Consider the following 21,731-nt stretch of genomic DNA (forward strand, 5'->3'; position numbering starts at 1 on the left):
TGTTTCTGCTGCTACCTGATTGTGTACTTCCGGTTCCAAATAAGGTGTGTGGTGGATTGGTCAGTTCATAACGCTGGTGTTCATAACTCTGAGGTTCTACTGTATACTGAATTATCTTCAAATCATTCATGGTTTCTAACAAATTTAAATTCAGAATTCTAAATCTCACATAGATTTTCCATCTGAGTTGTAATTTGTATGTCACTGTCTTGCATTCATACTTTCCCATATTAGTGTTAGAAAAATAGGAATAGGTTATTTTATCACCAAAAATTAAAACAAAATATTTATTTAGAACTTGTATGTAATAAAGACAGCTATTAATGTCATATACATAAATATGTATTGTCCAGCAATTCAGTCTCACATTATTTGTAAATTGCTATTGAGAATATATTTGAAATGTCTGGCATGAATTCTCTAATTACTGTGAAACAATAAAAGTAGGAATTCATTCAAAGCCGAATGACACTAAGCAGTTCAAACACAAATGAACGATAATCATATATAAACTGATAAACTTCTTTAATCAAAAACTAATTATCAACTATTTCTTTCTGTTCCCATCATAAGGAGCTGTAACTTTGCTTCTGGAGCAGATATATACATTTTTTGTAAAGCTCATTCAACTAGATATTCTTGCACATAACATGATCAATAATTCTTCAATGACCTGCTTATCTTCTGACATGGTTTCTTCTTCTGCATCATTTAATTGCAAATAAGCACTGGTCTGTAGAAGATCTGTAAGGAATTCTGTTCTGCTTCACTAGAGTCTTTCCCACGACATTAATCACAGTTTAATTTCATCATTAATCTACTCCACAAAGCAATAACACTTTAAAAGGACCTTAAATGGGAGACTGCATTTCAGCATCTCACTGGTAGAGGGCATATGTTAATTTAATATCAGAAATTATTACAATTACAATTAAGAAAATAAAATGGCTTGAATTATTCTTATTACATTTATGCACTGGGTAAGTGAACAATAAATAACCATAAGAAAAGTTGTAGGAGCATGAAAATAGAACAACATATTACAGGGGTGGCCAAACTTACTGACCCTCCGAGCTGCATATGACAATCTTCAGAAGGTCAAGAGCTGAGGCGCACCTGCCAGGGCTCGGGGCTTTGGCCCCCCCTCCCCGCTGGGCAGAAGCCCTTATCCCATCACCCCACTGCAAGCAAAGGTCCGAAGCTCCCCCCAGATCTGTATGTGGAGAATGGGGGTATGTGGAGGGCTCCACGAGCCGCACTTAATTGTAAAAGAGCCACATGTGGCTCACGAGCCACAGTTTGGCCACCTGTGACATATTACATTAGAGATGTGAATGAAGCACTTACAATGCAGTGGAAATTGCCAAAAGGGAAATTTTCAGAAATTTTGAGAAATTATAAAATTTAAAATATACTTTTCCCCTACAGCCCCCATCCCAATAATATATTCCAAATTGGAATGGGTGCATAATTTTGAATGCAGCATTTTTATTACTGATGAAGGTGTGTGAAAAACAGCGAGACCAACATGACTCTCACAGCTCGGGTTCAGTTCACAGGTTGCCACTTAGAAAACAAACCAATACCTTTTTAATTGTAAATTGAGCAAATTCAACATGGAATCAGTGAGAAACATGAAACCTCATCGCGCCATTTTGAGTGCCACTTTTCAGAGAACCACCACACTTGAATACAACTGATGGTACCAACATGTTCTGCTTCAGATCTACAGTAGGCAATTGGGGAAGACGACCTTACACGGTAAGTTGATTATTTTTACATATATAACTTGCCCAATATTCACAGGACATAGTCCTACAATCTGTGTTCTACAATGCAGAAACACTACAAGCTGCACTATCCAAACCTCTGTAGTACCCTGTCATCTGATGCTGATGTATAGAATTTCTTGAAGAGTGGGTGAGGACTTCTAGTTTTTTTTAAAAAATGAATTAATAGAAGAGACCAATAAGACCCCTAAGCAACAAAATTGGCCCTTTATTTACTTTGGCCATTATTTTTAAAGTGATATAAGTGAATATGACTACAACTTACAGAGTAAAGATCATAAACAAATATTGTTATTCAATTGCATTTACTTCTCTTTATATTTTTGCACAAGGCAAGTTTGCTTTCCATTTCCCTACATTCCTGAAGTTAATCAAATGTCATTTACACCACAATAAAATTAACTGCAGTTCTAAAACAATGACAGTTTATGGAGAGAGCAACAATAAAATGACCCACAAAGGAAATGTAACAAACTTAGTATCAGACGTCAATAGCATTCAATATTATGGAGGTACTGATCATAACTTCACAGTGAAGGAAATGTTTTTAAAAGGGTGTATAAATTACTATTTTAAGAACTGTTCTAAAAACGGTGAAGTCATTATTCTTATTCTTTATTTGTAGGTGGCCTTTCAGCGTTCATTTGTATGTCTTTTGAATTATGTAGTTTTTGTTTGTTTTCCTATAACAACTTTTAATAGGAAGTGGTCTCTGGAATTCAACTACTTTAATTCATTCATCTACTAATTTTTGTGTAGATATACAATTTCTAAAAAAAAAAAAAAAAAATACAAATTGTCAAAAAGTGGTGAGACTGCCACAGATGAATTTCAGAGACCACTTCCTATTGAAAATTATTATATGAAACCAAACAAAAACTACATAAAAATTCAAAAGGCATAAAAACTAACATTATATGAAGTTTCACACTGACAGACCACCTACAAATAAAGGATAATTTCTTCACCATTTTAAGAACATTTCTTAAAATAGGATCAAGGGCGACTGTGTTATTTTTCATAACTGAAAGTTTGTGTGTCAGCAGTGACTGACGAATAAAATCTTCAGAGAAACTCATGAAGAATTGCCCATTTTCAAAATGGTTGCCTGAGGAAGACACAGACTGAAAAATTTCATCCCAAATGGTTAAAGTTTGATAAAGTATAGACAACTGAAAACGACAAGGAGTCCGGTGACACCTTAAAGACTAACAGATTTATTTGGGCATAAGCTTTCATGGGTAAAAAATCTCACTTCTCCAGATGCATGGAGTGAAAGTTACAGATGCAGGCATTATATAATGACACATGAAGAGAAGGGAGTACCTCACAAGTGGAGAACCAGTAGTGACAGGGCCAATTCAATCAGGGTGGATGTAGTCCACTCCCAATAATACATGAGGAGGTGTCAATTCCAGGAGAGGCAAAGCTGCTTTTGTAATGAGCCAGCCACTCCCAGTCCCTAGTCAAGCCCGAATTAATGGTGTTAAATTTGCAAATGAATTTTAGTTCTGCTAGTTTCTCTTTGAAGTCAGTTTCTGAAGTTCTGCAGTGATCTGGAAGCCTACTTTCGTTGTCTCCGACTCAAGGAATATTTTCAACACACCACTGAACAGTGCACTGACCCACAGGAACCCTCCTACCAACACTACAAGAACAACAACTCTGCGTGGACTCCTCCTGACGGTAGAAATGACAGACTGGACCTCTAGATAGAGTGCTTCCGCAGATGTGCACAGGCTGAAATTGTGAACAAACAGCATCACTTGCCCCATAACCTCAGCCATACAGAATGCAATGCCATCCACTGCCTCAGAAACAACTCTGACATTATAATCAAAGGGGCTGACAAAGGAGGTGCTGTAGTCATAATGAACAGGTCAGATTATGGGCAGGAGGGACAGCTCAGTGGTTTGAGCATTGGCCTCCTAAACTCAGGATTGTGAGTTCAATCCTTGAGAGGGCCATTTAGGTATCTGGGGCAAAAATCTGTTTGAGGATTGATCCTGCTTTGAACAGGGGGTTGGACTAGATGACCTCCTCAGGTCCCTTCCAACCCTGATATTCTATGAACAGGAGGCTGCCAGGCAACTCTCTAACACCACATTCTACAGGACACTATCCTCTGATCCCACTGAGGAATACCAAAAGAAACTATACCATCTGCTCAAGAAACTCATGGCTACAGCACGGGAACACACCCCCAGAGTCCTGACCAGGGGTATTCTATCTGCTACCCAAGATCCATAAACCTGGAAACTCTGAATGCCCCATCATCTCAGGCATTAGCACTCTTACAGCAGGATTATCTGGCTATTTGGACTCTCTCCTCAGACCCTATGCTACCAGAACTGCCAGCTATCTTCGAGACAGCACCGACTTTCTGAGGAAACTACAATGCTTTGGTGATCTTCCTGAAAACACCATCTTGGCCACCATGGATGTAGAAGTGTTTTACACCAATATTCCACATGAGGATGGACTACAAGCTGTCAGGAACAGTATCCCTGATGAGGCTACAGCATGCCTGGTGGCTGAGCTTTGTGACTTTGTCCTCACCCACAACCATTTCAGATTTGGGGACAACTTATACCTTCAAGTCAGTGGCACTGCTATGGGTACCTGCATGGCCCCTCAGTATGCTAACATTTTTATGGCTGACTTAGAACAATGCTTCTTCAGCTCTCGGCCCCTAGCACCCCTCCTCTACTTGCGCTACATTGATGACATCTTCATCATATGGACCCACGGAAAGGAAGCCCTTGAAGAATTCCACCTGGATTTCAACAATTTCCACCCCACCATCAACCTCAGCCTGTACCAGTCCACACAAGAGATCCACTTCCTGGACACTACAGTGCAAATAAGTGATGGTCACATAAACACCACCCAACCCGGAAACCTACTGACCGCTATACTTACCTACATGCCTCCAGCTTCCATCCAGAACACATCACACAATCCATTGTCTACACCCAAGCCCTAAGATACAACCGAATTTGCTCCAATCCCTCAGACAGAGACAAACACCTACAAGATCTTTATCAAGCAGTCTTAAAACTACAATACCCACCTGGGGAAGTGAGGAAACAGATTGACAGAGCAAGACGAGTACCAAGAAATCACCTGCTACAGGACAGGCCCAACAAGGAAAATAACAGAACACCACTGGCCATCACATACAGCCCCCAGCTAAAACCTCTCCAGCGCATTGGGGGGAGGGATAGCTCAGTGGTTTGAGCATTGGCCTGCTAAACCCAGGGTTGTGAGTTCAATCCTTGAGGGGGCCACTTGGGAATCTGGGGCAAAATCAGTACTTGGTCCTGCTAGTGAAGGCAGGGGGCTGGACTTGATGACCTTTCAAGGTCCCTTCCAGTTCTAGGAGATGGGATGGGATATCTCCATTATCAACAATCTACAACCTATCCTGGAAAATGATCCCTCACTCTCACAGACCTTGGGAGATAGGTTAGTCCTTTCTTATAGACAACCCCCCAACTGACGCAAATACTCACCAGCAACTACACACCACACCACAGAAACACCAACCCAGGAACCAATCCCTGTAGCAAACCTCGTTGACTACTCTGTCCCCATATCTACTCTACAGCGACACAATCAGAGGACACAACCACATCAGCCACACCATCAAGGGCTCATTCACCTGCATGTCTACAAATGTTATATAAGCCATCATGTGCCAGCAATGCCCCTCTGCCATGTACATTGGCCAAACTGGACAGTCCCTATGTAAAAGAATAAATGGACACAAATCGGACATCAGGAATGGTAACATACAAAAGCTAGTCGGAGAACACTTCAACCTCCCTGGACATTCTATAACAGATTTAAAAGTAACTATTCTTGATCAAAAAAACTTCAGAAACAGACTTCAAAGAGAAACAGCAGAACTAAAATTCATTTGCAAATTTAACACCATTAATTTGGGCTTGACTAGGGACTGGGAGTGGCTGGCTCATTACAAAAGCAGCTTTGCCTGTCCTGGAACTGACACCTCCTCATGTATTATTGGGAGTGGACTACATCCACCCTGATTGAATTGGCCCTGTCACTACTGGTTCTCCACTTGTGAGGTACTCCCTTCTCTTCATGTGTCATTATATAATGCCTGCATCTGTAACTTTCACTCCATGCATCTGAAGAAGTGAGATTTTTTTTACCCATGAAAGCTTATGCCCAAATAAATTTGTTAGTCTTTAAGGTGCCACCAGACTCCTTGTTGTTTTTCTGGCTACAGACTAACACGGCTATCCCCAGATAACTGAAAAAGATGTCTCATACTGACAAGTGTTAGGCAACCTTAACTATAGGCATTACTACCACGGCTGCTACTCTGAAACCTTAAAAACCAATGACAAACAATTCACCATGTTAGTATGTGTTGATCCTGCTCGGGAATGTAAAGTGGGTTCTGGTGACTCACAACAGTGGCTTAATAGCCCAACTGAACATAAGAGAAGTGGGAATGGCATTCTAGAAAGAGTTTTTGACTAAGAAGCCTGGAATAAAGAACACTGGGAGCAGCTAAAAGTAGGGGAAAAGTTTGAACGTACTTAAGTTTTCTTATAGTTAATTTCTGTGTTAATAAAACAAGACCTAAGAACAGGACTATCTTGTGAGCAGGTTACTTACAGAATTACATTTAATTTTTATTTACCATCTTTTTGGTTAGAATTGTAACCCTGCAACAGAAGCATCTGCGTATCATATGCATCTGAAACAGCATGTTACCTGCTACGTGTTCTCCTAGTTGTGCTTTTTTTAAAGAAAGATTTTATTCTCCTCTCAGCACAGTACAGTGATGATGTAGGAGGTAGAAATGGCAGATTGATTTACATGATTAGTCTTGAGTAGCATCTAAAGGCCCCTAGCCCCACTGTGCTACGCACTGAAAAACATATAATTAAAGCCCCTGTCCTGAAAAAATTTACAATCTAAGTAGATAACAAAAGTATGCTGAGAAATTGCTTCTTTTAATGTATAATTATGACTAATTTGATATGAAGTAATTGATAGAAAAATAAATTCAAAACATTAAGATATCAGTTTTCACAGTCACCTTTCTGACCATAAAAATAGCATGTCCTTAATAAAAGAGAAAATATGACTGGCTGTTGTTCTGTGCATTCATTCTCCAGAAATACCCAGTACAACTGGAGCATTACTGTGACCAATTATCTGGAAGGTATGCTGAAGGAATCTTGGCACAATAGGAAAAGCATAAAACTTTCAATTTAGGACAGAATATAAACTCAAGCAGGTTTAACTGCAATATTGCACTTGGCCCCTGGGCATTTCTAAGGTCTTTACTAAGTGGCTAAGGTTACAATATTCCTGCTGGTCAGTAATTCTTTGACTGGGCCTTGACTGTTATTACCTACAGGAAATCTAATTTACTGTCAGAAAAAGTAACAGTGAAAAAACCACATGCACAAGAATCGGAAAAATTATGTTTATAGCTTCTAAATAAGCTGTGAGGTCACCTTTTTTTGGACTGTAGCATAACGGATATTAACAGGGGCTTACTGACTGGCTCAGAGTCCACGATACTGTGCTATAGAAAAAGGGCTCATCACTAGTGTAGGCAGAAAAACATCCGAAGAAGTGAGGTTTTTACTCACGAAAGCTCATGCCCAAATAAATCTGTTAGTCTTTAAGGTGCCACCAGACTCCTTGTTGTTTCTGTGTTAGTCTGTATCAGCAAAAAGAACGAGGAGTACTTGTGGCACCTTAGAGACCAACAAATTCATTTGGGCATAAGCTTTTGTGGGCTAAAACCCATTTCATCGGATGCATGCAGTGGAAAATACAGTAGGAAGATATATATACACAGAGAACATGAAAAAATGGGTGTTGTCATACTAGCTATAACGAGACTAATCAGGTATGTCAGGTAAGTGATAGGCAAATAGTGCCTAAAGATTTAGCACTGAGACTATTGTTATGCCCTGTGTCTCAGGAACTTCCCATCTGAAGTTTCCATAACACTCAAGTAGAGAGGAATGGCACAGAGAGAAAGTGAAAAAATAAAATAAAGACAAGCAACACAAATACTAAGCACTACCTACCTACATATCAATAGCATAATCAACCTCAGAGACATCTGACTGGCCCATCAGAGAGGGAGAAACATAATTTAGAAGGTAAAAAAATCATTACACCAAATAGCAACTGCTGGGATATATTTATTTTCAACTATTTTTTATGCACCAAATTCTAAGGCATTGGAAATATGCTGTTTCAAATCCATAGGAGTACACAAGTATGGTCAACAAAGGCGCATCACTTGATCTCAGTCACTGCAAAATTATAGGGAGATGTGGAGATTCTAAACCAACAAGGATTTATAATACAAATCACTTGACTTACACAAAGAAACAGATGAAAAGCAAATGCAGTTTACAGCACATAGCTTTAACTCTACTCAGGAATTGGTTGCAGACAAAGACAGTGAGGCCCATCACCCATACAGAACTCCCAAATGCTAATTTCAATCCAGTAAACCAAGGTAACCATAGAGAGTTGGCATCTACCCTGGACTCCTACCACAGAATGAACAGTAGCCCAGAAAAATGAATTTCCTTAGTTCTTTCCAGATAATATATCAGAGATGTTAATGATTACCTTATGTCCAGAGTGCACAATCGGCACTGTCTTCAGACAGAGAACTCCGCCTTCTTATTAAATTGAAACAGAGAGGTCACATTATACAGAAACGAATTAACAATCCATAAAACTACCGTATTACTGTGGAACACTAAGGGCTAGTCCAACCTACAAAGACATCCATGTTTTTGTAACTATTTTAGGCACTCTCATTTGTCCAGGTTACAACACTGATATAATCAATGTGTCAAACAGGTTTGTGCATCTAAGCCTATCATGATACTTACCCATGGTTGTGTCAGTGCATTCTGGGAAAATCTAGTTAGTCATCCAACAGTGTCTCAGTAGAGGATACAGCACCTAAATGACAGCATTGCTATTATCAGCACCTGGAGCAATGTAAACCTACTGCAGGGAGAGCTGGGAAGCAATAGGACTGGCTAAATCAGCTGACCCAGCCCAGCTAAGAAGTACCATCAACAAAGCAAACTTCAGAGTTACAAACCAGTTACAAGATAACAGTTATCTGCCAACTTAGGCAGTTGGCAAGAGCAAACCCATTAGCTGCCAGTTATTAATCAAGTACTGATATTAACCATGGTATGTGGGGACACAAATCATGTTTTTAAAGGCAACCACAGAACTAATGGGTTATGAACTCAGTTAAAACTTTTAGGATGGAGAGGGCTTTCGAAGGTTGGAGATCAAAAAGACAGAGCTTTCTGCTTCCCAAATCCTCTCTCAGACACTGACCACAAAAACAGCATTTTAAGAGAGGAAAGACAGGGGGAGAGATGGGGACGGGGAGCTCAGTGGCCTAAACGGGGACTAGAAGGAGTGAAAGACTAGGTTTAGATTCCTGGTAGGAATGGCATGCCTAATTGGGCCGCTAATGAGGGAAGCTACCCAAAGAAAGTGGACCACCACCAGAGAGCACTGATGGCAAGACTTATATATCAATACTTCTTTGAAGACTATCCAGATTCTAACTAAAGGGACTATTTTCAGAGTAACAGCCGTGTTAGTCTGTATCCGCAAAAAGAAGAACAGGAGTACTTGTGGCACCTTAGAGACTAACAAATTTATTAGAGCATAAGCTTTCGTGGACTACAGCATCCGAAGAAGTGGGCTGTAGTCCACGAAAGCTTATGCTCTAATAAATTTGTTAGTCTCTAAGGTAGGGTTACCATATCTCATAAATAAAAAAAGAGGACCCTCCACGGGCCATGGCCCCGCCCATTTCCCCACCCCTAGCCCCGCCCCAACTCCGCCCCTTCCCCCACCCTAACTCCGCCCCCTCCTCCCTCCCACTCCCGGCCAGGGGGAAAGGGCTGCCCCAGTGCTACCAGCATCACGGTTTCCCGGGCAGCCCCCAGACCCTGCGCCCCCAGCTGGCGCTTCCCCAGCGCAGCTGGTGCCCGGGAGGGGAAGCGCCCAGCTGGGGGCGCAGGGTCTGGAGGCTGCCCAGCAAACCGTGAAGCCGGTAGCGCTCGGGCTTTGGGCAGCCCCCATGCCTCCGGACCCTGTGCCCCCAGCCGGGCACTTCCCCTCCGGGGCTCCGGCGGCTCTGCGTAACTTACACTGTATAAGTTACACAGAGCCCAAGAGGAGCAGAGCCCCCGCAGCTGGAGGCTCTGCTCCTCTTAGGCTCTGTTTAAGAGCCGGGCTGCCCCAGCGCTACCGGCTTTGGGCAGCCCCGGTGCCTCCGGACCCTGCGCCGCCGGAGCCCGGGAGGGGAAGTGCCCGGCTGGGGGCGCAGGGTCCGGAGGCAAGGGGGCTGCCCGAAGCCGGTAGCTCTCGGGCAGCCCGGTTCTTAAACAGAGCCTCCAGGAGCTGGGGCTCTGTGTAACTGACACTGTGTCAGTTACACACTGCCCCGGGGGCTGGAGGCTTTTCTCCTCTTTGGCTCTGTGTAACTGACACTGGGTCAGTTACACAGAGCCCCGGGGGCTGGAGGCTCCAGCCGCCCCCGCTCTGTTTAAGAGCCGGGCTGCCCGAGCGCTACCGGCTTCGGGCAACCCCGTGCCTCCAGACCCTGCGCCCCCAGCCGGGCACTTCCCCTCCCGGGCTCCGGCGGCGCAGGGTCTCCAGGCACAGGGCTGCCCGAAGCCGGTAGCGCTCGGGCAGCCCGGCTCTTAAATAGAGACGCGGGGACTGGAGCCTCCAGCCACCGGGGCTGTGTGTAACTGACACAGTGTCAGTTACACAGAGCCGGGCTGCCCGAGAGCTACCGGCTTCGGGCAGCCCCGTGCCTGGAGACCCTGCGCCGCCGGAGCCCGGGAGGGGAAGTGCCCGGCTGGGGGCGCAGGGTCTCCAGGCACGGGGGCTGCCCGAAGCCGGTAGCGCTCCGGCAGCCCGGCTCTTAAACAGAGCCTCCAGCGGCTGGAGCTCTGTGTAACTGACCCTGTGTCAGTTACACACAGCCCCGGCGGCTGGAGGCTCCAGTCCCCGCGGCTCTATTTAAGAGCCGGGCTGCCGGAGCGCTACCAGCTTCGGGCAGCCCCGTGCCTCCAGACCCTGCGCCCCCAGCCGGGCACTTCCCCTCCCGGGCTCCAGCGGCGCAGGGTCTCCAGGCACGGGGCTGCCCGAAGCCGGTAGCGTTCAGGCAGCCGGGCTCTTAAACAGAGCCGCCATTTTCCCGGACATGTTCCGCTTTTTGGCAATTCCCCCCGGACGGGGGTTTGACTGCCGAAAAGCCGGACATGTCCGGGAAAAAGAGGACGTATGGTAACCCTACTCTAAGGTGCCACAAGTACTCCTGTTCTTCTTTTTAAAGGGACTATGGAATTTATGCAAACACCAAATGAAATCCACTTTTCATATTCTACAGCAAACATAGAACAATATACAGGTATACTGAAGAGAAAAGCTCTTATTTGGAAGGTTAAACCTAGCTATTATGTTGGAAGGTTAAACCCTCACCAATTATTTCATTTTCAGATTGAAAACTGGGGCAGAGGCCAGAACATGTTTACAGAACACTACACAGTATGTACAAAATAGGCCTACTTGGAGTAAGTGGAGGTTAGAATTATGGCTTTAAGATCCCTTTAATGTATAACTTTCCACTAGAACAGCAATGTTTAAACAGATCCTTTCCCTTCCCCTGTGTGTTAAATGTTCCTTGCGATAGTGTCTTGCAAATAGATGAAAGACAGTGTTTGAATTTGGGACAGGAAAAGAACTGAGAACATGAACTTGAATAATTGTTCAAATTCAAGTTTCTGATCTATATCTTCAAAGCTCTCCTTAGGTCTGGCTCATGTTTACTGAAGGACCAACCCATCTATGCGATTGTATGTGTTGAATTCCAGTTCAGGAGACAAAACAGTTTCAACAATTGGCCCACCACAACTATAGGACACTTTCCCAGAAATAATCAGGACATGAACCTCAGGTCCTTTGGAACAGAATGTATCTTTTTGCGCTCACTTTAATAGATATGTAAGGTGCTCAGATACCACAATAATGGCTATGATATAAGAACACAGATGGATGATCCAACAGACAGAAAGATAGCCTGCCTGAAGGGTGCAGCTATCATGAAATGCCTACATACTAGAAATGGTGAAAAAGGATTTTTCAAATTAAATACACCTCTACCCCAATATAACGCAACCCGATATAATACGAATTTGGATATAACACGGTAAAGCAGCGCTCCGGGGGGGTGAGGCTGCACACTCCGGCAGATCAAAGCAAGTTCGATATAATGTGGTCTCACCTATAATGCGGTAAGATTTTTTGGCTCCCGAGGACAGCGTTATATCAGAGTAGACGTGTATTTTATAAATTTAGGCTTTTTTGGGGGGTGGGCGTGGTGGGAGTGAGATGAGGGGATTGTGAATAATTCCTGAGCTGATATCTCTGATATCTGATTTGGACAAATCCTCTTTAGACCCCAAGTGCTCCACAAACCATTCACTACAACTTCTGCATTATTCTTTATTCACAATTCACAGTGTGTGATTAGTCATATGATATTGTTTCTGCTTCCTTATTCAATGACAAACTTTTCAACAGGAAAATAATGAATGATTAATAGCAAATTACAAATTTCTGGTATGAATTTGTTAAACTTCCAGGGTTCACAAATATTTCCAGATATACTCGTGCTTGTCTGAGAGAGTAACACATGGTCTGAATAACAACAAAATTAATTAGAGTAATCCATCCACAAATAGATTTTCTCTTTTTTCATTATTTAACTGCCGTACTTGATCCTCTGGTGATAGGTGCATTAGAAATACAATAGATTAGATACCCATTAAGAGTAGCCCCTCTCACACAGTGTATCACTGTTGTGAGAATGACCTGGGTTTCTTTGATTTTATTAGTGTCTTCTGGGACTAAACACACTTTCCCACAGCTGTTCTGTACTTGTTCACTACTAGATTGATGGTGAGAAAGGGTCAATATCTGTCTAATTGCTCTCTGTACTTCCCACAGGGACGATATCTGAGCACATGTTCTGTTCAAATAAAGTATAATAATAATAATAGCTTTGCACTTCTAATGACTTCCTATCAGAGGATCAAAATATTTTAGAGACAGATAGTTAACAATTCACTTCTCTTTTAAAGATGGGGAGCTGAGGAATAGGGAGGTCAAATGATTTACCCATAGTCAGACAGAAAGTCTGTGTCAGAGTTGGAAACAGAACTCAGTACCATTATCATAATGATAACAAAAGACTAAATCAAAGATTTCTCCCCATTTCGCTCCCCCTCTCTTAGAGACGACATATATTCAGGGTGTTTGAGACAGCTTCACTCACTGGTAAGAGTTAAGGGAGTACTTCAGGGATTTACCTTTGCACAATTTAATATGTTTCAGTCAGTTAATAAGAGCAGGATTACCGCAAATCACTCTACAGTTAGGTACAACAACACTGGGTTACCCGGAAGACAGGCTGAGACATATCTTTGATACTGAAACTTTTGTAACAATAATTATGCCCAAAACTTCTAGTTTATAGAAATTAACTATCAGATAATTAATCCTGATCTCCTAATCTCCTATGGGTTATGTAAACTGGTACTTTTACATCCAGTTTACAAATTAGGAAATTTGGAAACAGAGGCTAAGTGCCTTGCACAATGCCAAACAAGTAGTTAGTAGTAGAGTCAGAATTAGAATCCATGTAGCAGGAGTTCCTAACTGCCAGTCCTGGGCTGTAACTATTACAAAACTCTGTCTCACTAATGAGACTGTTTCTGTCAGTTCTACTTATCACTCAAATGATAGTGGCAAGTAATCCACAAGAGCGGGTTCCAGAAGGGTGTTGCAGACATCATATTGATTACACAGGGTCATATATCAAATATAACATATTCTAATCTACAAACTGATCTGTTAATTAATCTTTACAGTGTATGTTTATATACAAGATTATATATATATATATATATATATATATATATATATATATATATATATATCTTTTTTTATATATATATAAAAAAACAAATTAACTACATATATATATAACTATATATGTAGTTAATTTGTTTTTTTATATATATATATAAAAAGATTATATATATATATATATAAAAACAAATTAACTACATGCCTTACTACTTCGGAAATTATGAAAACTGAGTTCCTTTCCATGTATTACAATGTGCTCTGTGTGGTTACAATGATATGGGCAGAAACTATCCTATTTCATATATCTTGCTAATCACAGATAGTCGGATTGATTTGTAATGGTACGTTGGGGCAGGTTCTCTTCTTGCACAATTTAGGTGGCATAAGGGTCACATAAGGGCATACAGGGTTGGGTAAGAGGCACGACAAAGAAATTCTCCACTATGGCAATCCTCCAGTGACATAAGGTCCATTAAATTACCCTACTGCAGTAACAGATCTTAGAGCTGCCTACACAGTGCTATGCATCATCAGCACTGGGTTGGCTCAGAGAATCAGGGAGCTGGAACTGGCACCCCTGTGCCCTCCTGCTCTGTCACAGAAGAAAATCAGCCCCATTGTCTCAGAATCAGAAGCACGAAATTAGCCTCAGAAGTGATGGGATTTCCAGATTGTAAATGATGTATTTCTAATGTAAGGGTAACTATTAGGCTCTCAGTGTTATGAACAGTCTGTTTTCATTTTTACAAATATACTTTTATTTTCATTTCTCGACTATAAGAAAGTAGTTTGTGGTAACACATGCCATGAGCAAAGCTACTTCTGTATACAAGCTTATTTCAACTCACATGTGCCTGTTTGATTCCTACCCTTGAGGTCATCTGCTGTCCCCTATGCCACACTAGTTCTTACCAGTCTCTCTTGCAGCATTACTGAAGGATGGGGATTCCAATCTCTCTTTGCCCAAAACTCTGTACCCAAGCAGTTACCCACTTCCTGAAGGTCAGAATTCAATTTCTCTTATCCAATACCATATGATTAATCACTTCAGTCTTTTGTTCAACTTCACGAACTCCCAATAAATTTATACGTAAGGCATTTTAGGTCACGTCTCTGGGTAGATTAGGCAGGGGCTGAGAGATCAGGATTGAGATTTATTATTATTTAATATATTCATTGCAGACACCAGATGCCCCAAGCAGGATCAGGGCTCCATTATGCTAGGCACTGTACAAACACACACAAACACTAAGTTAATGGCCCCGAAGAGTCTTAGGCCCTGAGAAATGAATGGGCAGATCCTTGCATCCACCTGGTACCGCACTGACTTCATATCTTTGTACGTAACACATATTAATCTATATTATTTTTAACAAAACAGAAGTAAAATAGATGATCTGATGATATAACTATAAATCACCAGTGATAAAATCAGTGCACTATTTTAAAATATAACTGGGTACAAAGAGCAGGAAGGCTATTTATTAGATTGACAAAAGTAGTTTTTAATAGTATGTCCAAATCATGACCCAGCCTATGCACCTGTGTTAGCCCATGAGGATGGGTAAGACCATCCCTGCTTAACCCATGTGTGGTATTCCTGAACCTTGACTCTGAATCTCTAGGGGTAAGCATGTGTTGCAAGCCCATTACTTCCACAGAGCATGAAGGATGAGAGAGGTGGAGGGTGGACTAGCTTCTCTGGTCAGTGCAGATTGCTGTGCATGTGGAGCAAGGAGGAACTAGGGAAGGAATGTACATTTCTGATGCATAATTACTTCCCTGTGCTGCTGTTCCTTGGGTGCTACACTTATATACTGCTCCCCTACAGGGCAGACTACACGTACAGAATTTATATTTTTTAAACTAAAATAAATGTGCATCTGTAAAACATGTCAAATAAATTAGAAATAATCCCATAAACAAAGCAAAATATCACATAACACGTTTGAGAAATACTTTTGTTACTTTACTGCTATTTAATAATTGTTAACACAACTATTAAAATTGTATCTTTTTATAGGTCTTCGGGATGGAAAAGCCCTCAAATCAACCATTTTAATATGATGTTTATGGCATTATTCATCACCCTGAAAAATAATCTCCCACCTGAAGGATACTGCAGAGAAGTAAAATTGATTTCTTTCTTTTGATAAATAAAAGTAAAGCTATATTCCTCCAATTTCAGGAACATTTATTATAGCAGTGCAATTTTACTGCTGTCCTTCAGTATCTGTCAACATTTCCACTATAAACATGGCTGACAAAGTTCACATTCGGGCAAAATTTAAATTCTCAGCATAAAAGTAATATAAATAAAAATAGGAAAATTGGGTGATGCCTTTTAACATGATAGACATTCAGAAGAGGCAAGTTTCAAATGCTTTTTGAGTACTACAAATTTTAACATCCTTGGCTTTTTATTTTTCAAACTGAAATTTTGCAGTTCATTAGTTTTTAATGTGGATAAATGCCCATGGGCACTCTGATAAGATAATATAAGCAATGCATTTTAACAATAGCAATTGCAGATGTATAGCTTCTTGCAACAAACATCTCTTAGGTTTCTGCTGTATCCATGGCAATTCAATTAATACTGCACAGTAACAGGTCTGAAGGATTTGCCATGTTCCACTGTGCAAAAACCATTTTAGAGAATCTCTGCTTACTGCTGATTGACACATAGCCATTACTGTAAGCTAAACAGAAAAATAGCGATAATTCATAAATAGATAATTACATAAAAGAATTACAACTCTTAGAAAGATTATCATGTAAAAAAGTGGTAATCATCTAATTTAAATTGACAAAAAAACAAAATATTCAAAGGTAGAAATAAAATAGACCAGATTTTTTGCAAGGGTTCTAGTGGCATTTGCTAGGGTGACCAGACGTCCCAATATTTAACTCTTTGTCCCGCTTCCTGACCGATGTACAATTGGGATGCCATTTGTCCTGATATTATAAGGTTGCCTGGCTTCTTGTTGGTGCGGGGCTGGTAGGCTCCCTACTTGGTTCCGCATATCTCCCCAGAAGTGGTGACATCTCCCTCTTAGTCCTAGATGCAGGGACAGCCAGATGGGATCTGCGTGCTGTCCCCGCCATGACCACCTGCTCTGCAGCTCGTATTGGCCGGGAACTGCAGCCAATGGGAATTGCGGGGGCAGTGCCTGCAGGAGAGGCAGCACGCACAGCCACCTGGCTGCACCTCTGCCTAGGACCAGAGGGAGATGTCACCACTTCTGGGGAGCTGCCTGAGCCCACACACCCCCCGTGACCAAACTCCCTCCCAGAGTCAGCACCCCGAACTCCCTCCCGCCCCCGACGTGCAGCTTCTTTGGGTTATGCGCCTCCCTCCCCCATGGCTCCAGTGGGGGCTGTGAGCCTGTGGCTGCCCTCCCCGTCCATGTGTCCCGATATTTTATTCTTGCCATCTGGTCACCCTAGTGTCTGCTGGCAAAAATCAGGTTCTTGGCTTCTATTGGCTGAAAGTGTGCACGAGGACAGGGTGCACAAGTATAAGCTGCCCATAACGCAAGCTCGCCAGGAAACAAGAGTTTGCTGGCAGCTTCCACAGTGAGCAGGGAAACAGCATGCAAGAGATGAGCTCATCCACTGCATATCCCTGGGTAGTCTCCCCCAGTACGACTCCTAAGGAGCGCTCTGCCCCAGTTTAAAGTAGCCTTCCCCTGACATAGGCAGAACCCATGCCCATCTTTCCCCAGGATGAATCCTTGTTCAGGTCCTGCTTAAGTCACCCTGTTGATCTTGAGTATAATGTTTGATAATGTGTTATTTCAAAAACTCTAAGAAAAGTGGGTGATATTAAATCTCATAAGAGCTGCACAACAGCATATATTGTGTAGGCAGTTTCAACCATGACGCTGAATTTCCTGACTTTTGTCCAATTAAAACAGCTGCTTAATGTTATCTTTACATAATGTTTTGTGAGAATATACATATCTATACAGTTACTTGAAGTTAAGAATCATCACAACTACAGCAGTGTATCAAAACAAACGTTTGTTTTGTTCTCCAGTCCTCCTGTGATGGTTACTTACACAACTACTGACAGGTTTGAGATTACCATGCTGGAACCTATTTTCATGTGACAGCCGCAGTGCAGATACTTGTCGATATACTGGTGCTGAATGTTAATCACTGCTACAGTCTAGAAACAATTGCCAGCTACGTCACTTATCACCAGAATGAACAGCAAAGCCTTGACTTAATTGCCTTATCATGTGCCACATGCTTCCTGCTGAAATGGATAGACAGCACTAAGAAATACTGTGGGGGATAAAATAATTATAAACTAATAAGAATGTTCAAAATTAATGATAAATACAGCTCCAGGCATCAGTTTTGGTTCTCATATCTTTCTTCATTTACACCTTTTTAAATACTGTCCAAAAGAGATTCTGATTATTTGTATAAGAAATAAATAGCAAAACAGGTTATGAATAAAATATATTTAACAATGTAATGTGACGTTTGGACAGGACACAGAAACATAGATATTTGTCCTCTGGTTTGAATATTCAATACAGCACTTGATTTTATTAGAAAACTCTTCCACATAGACCAACTTTTCTAGAAGATCAGCAAAACATTTTAAATAGGTAAACACATTTATTTTTCATATACTGATACTCTAAGCTAAATCTTGGATAGCTCAAACTTCAAGAAATAGATCCAAAGCAGGTATATCTCTGATGCTATTGAATCAACATGCACAAAATCATGCTTCCTGTTAAATAAACACTCCTTTTTTGCCCTGCAAACAATGAATGCTTGGCCTTACAACAATTATCAGGTAGCCTCTTAAGAAAGAAAGAAAGAAAGACAGAAAGCAAGCAAGCAAGCAATGAGACAATTAAAATAGCATAATAATAGTTTGCTCAATATTTTAAATACTTTTTAATTAAAGTACATATAAGTCTAACATTCAGATACAGAAAGAAGAAATGCTGAACACGGTGTACATAAAGAACCTTTTATGCTAACCTTTTATCTTTGTTTTTTAACTGATGATGAAGTCAAATAATCACTGCTGGAGTGGCAGCAGGCTATATACAAGTGTTTCAAATCAACCTGTGGGATAGTACCACATTTAGTTCTCTGACCAAAGCTTCCTTCCTTCTATTTATAAAATTTCTCCCTGAAAATAAATTTCATCGTGTTTTTGTGCCAGATGTCACTTTCATCAGATTCTCTTATAATGATCAAAATATTATATATATAATTTTAATGCACTGCTATATGTTGAGCCTGGTTATTTACACAGCACACAAGTTCTAATGTAGTTATCACAAGTTATTCTAGCACCAATCATTCAGAGGTATGTTAATTATCTGTGGGGGAAAAAACAGCTTGCTGTCAAAAAAAACCCCTTCTTGAGATTTGAATAAAATTTGCACAAGATCTCAAGAGAAGCTGACAAAAATAAACGAAGTATGTGTTAAAATGAACACATTGAATGTAAATATTAAAATACATACAGGGTATTTTTAGCCTCAACAGTTCACAGGTATATCTTAAAATCAGCCACTGAATAACTGCTATGCCTGATTCTGGATAGTATGAAGGTCAGTAAGTAACTTGGAACTTTACATAAAGGAGTAAAGCAACAATATAAACAATATGATGATGATGTGAATAACGAACTGCACATATTACCCAGTTCAAAGAAAAATAAAACAGTCTGATAAAATAATTTACTGATAATATTACAGTACCTGCATTTTAAAAAATAAGAACCAAATTAGAAGTAATCAAACCTCAAAGGAATGTGTAATTAAAAATGTTTTAAAATAGACTTAATTTTACTTTATTTTTCATCATTAAATTTTATTTCCAAATTAATGTATTTTACTACATAATCTGTTTGAATACTAATACCTCTACATTACATACAAGTCACAATTAAAAAACAAAATTAAATATATACAATTCCTAATATCACATTCATTTATTTAAATATGGTTTTAGGGATAATTCCATTCTATTTTACAAGGGATCCAGAGACTACATATGTGTGTGCGTATATACATACACAAACAGACAATTACTGCACTCATGATACACAAATACACACCCTGCAAATACACGTTAAAATAGTAAGATTAAAAAAATAATAACATTACTATTTTAGAGTCTATTTTACTATCAGAGATTTAAAAATTAAAAGTGTATTTAGAGAAGAATGATTTTTCCATTTAATTTTCCAAGTTCTGAAAAGTGTTCTTTATGCAACAGCGTTAGATATCTATGATTATGGGTGTATATATGTGAATGAACGAATAAATCCTTAACCCACCATATCTTTTTCTCCAGTTTGCAAGCTGTCACCCGTGAAAAGTATGGTGTAGATGATAGGATGATACTGTACCTGATTGGCTCTGGAGGTGGTCATGGGATCAGATGGAGAGGACTTGGTGGTAGTTGGGGAAGATGGCAATGTCTGGGAACAAAGCAGTTCAGGAGCAAATCAACCTTTACAAGCCTTAGACTGAACAGTTAAAAAATAAACAAACAAAAGTAATGTAACCAGAAAAATAAAATTAAAATAAAGCCTAAGACTAAAATCTTTCTCCTACTCATTGGAACTTAATGGAATTTAAGGTCAATTGAATAAATAAGTACTGCATGTAAATATGCATGCATATGTTTGTAAAAACAAATTCATGACTTGAAATCAAGATGGTGAACTCACATAAATACTAAAAGATATGCTGACCACATGAATATTTTCTTTTCTCACTCCTCTTCTTGGGGTACATAAAAAGACTAAAGTAAATAAAAATTCCAGCAAGTTCAATGAGCACACTAAAACTTTCTATCTGCAAACAAGGCTAGTGCTGGGAAGAAGTGGTGAAGTTTACTTTGGTATTAAATTATTCACCCACTCTGTATGCTGACTATATCCAACAAACTAAATTTCATAAAATATTTGATCCATATCTTAAAACAATTAAAATCGCAGCTACTGAAGGTTTTTTAACAATAAAAGAAACTGCTAAAATATTCACTGATTTTTTTAATCAAGAGCCATGTGTGAAAAATGTAAACATCAATCTTATGATGGATGAACATGCAACTAACGGCATCGCAACAATTTACTATGATATATTTATCATTAGTGTTCAAAGATCATTAATTTAATAAGGGCAAAGGTTAATAATGCAGCACCAGCCTGTGTTCAAAATTAACACACACAAAAATGAGAAGTCATATTTATTGATATGTTTTTTCCTAGACATATACTTAACATTAATACTTGAACACATCTGTTATCAAAAAGTACTGCTCTATTTAAAATGTACATATTTAGATACAAAACTCTCAAACATATTAGTTCCTACTAGATTAACTTTTTTATATAAATGTAGTGAGAATGTCAGATTTCAGTTTTCAAGACATAATATACAATACTCATTCAAATCAGACTTTCTGGAACATCTTAACAATGTTCAAATATCTTAGAAAATCTGAAAGTACACCAATATTAGTGTGAGAAATAAGGACTTAAATACTGTAGAATAGGATTGCCAACCCTCCAGGATTGTCCTGGAGTCTCCAGGAATTAAAGATTAACTTTTAATGAAAGATTATGTCATGTGCCTAATATTGTCATACAATTAATAACCAGAACTACTTAGAAATAAAGCAAAACTCGTAAACTTTCATAATTTTTGGTATTTGCATTCATTTACAGTCCTAAAAAGTATAACCCACATTTTTAAAAGTGTGTACATACTTTAGCACTAACAAAACCCCATAATGCATGTGAGCAAGTTGAGATTGTGTGTATGCAGAAAGTTATATGCAATGGCAGACTACTGCTTGCAGATAGATATGCATCAGGCATTTTGTGCATACAGTGTTAAATATTTGGGCCTATATGCAGAGCAGTGTAGAGCTCTTTATTTTACATTTTCA

General features: G+C 40.0%; 1 protein-coding gene across 5 annotated transcripts in view; it reads right to left on the reverse strand.

The window, feature by feature from the left end:
• NOVA1 (NOVA alternative splicing regulator 1) overlaps positions 1-21,731 on the reverse strand; it is a 224,726-nt gene that overhangs the window by 22,260 nt on the left and 180,735 nt on the right. For 4 of the 5 annotated variants that reach the window (XM_054025849.1, XM_054025853.1, XM_054025851.1 and 1 more), the window contains one exon: positions 20,182-20,253. The exons of the other annotated variant lie outside the window; for it this stretch is intronic. In XM_054025849.1, coding sequence (XP_053881824.1) covers positions 20,182-20,253 — 72 coding nt within the window. The remainder of the gene's footprint in view (positions 1-20,181; positions 20,254-21,731) is intronic. 5 annotated transcript variants of the gene reach the window in all.

Source organism: Malaclemys terrapin, chromosome 4 (genome assembly GCF_027887155.1).
Source record: "Malaclemys terrapin pileata isolate rMalTer1 chromosome 4, rMalTer1.hap1, whole genome shotgun sequence".
Lineage (NCBI taxonomy): Eukaryota > Metazoa > Chordata > Testudines > Emydidae > Malaclemys > Malaclemys terrapin.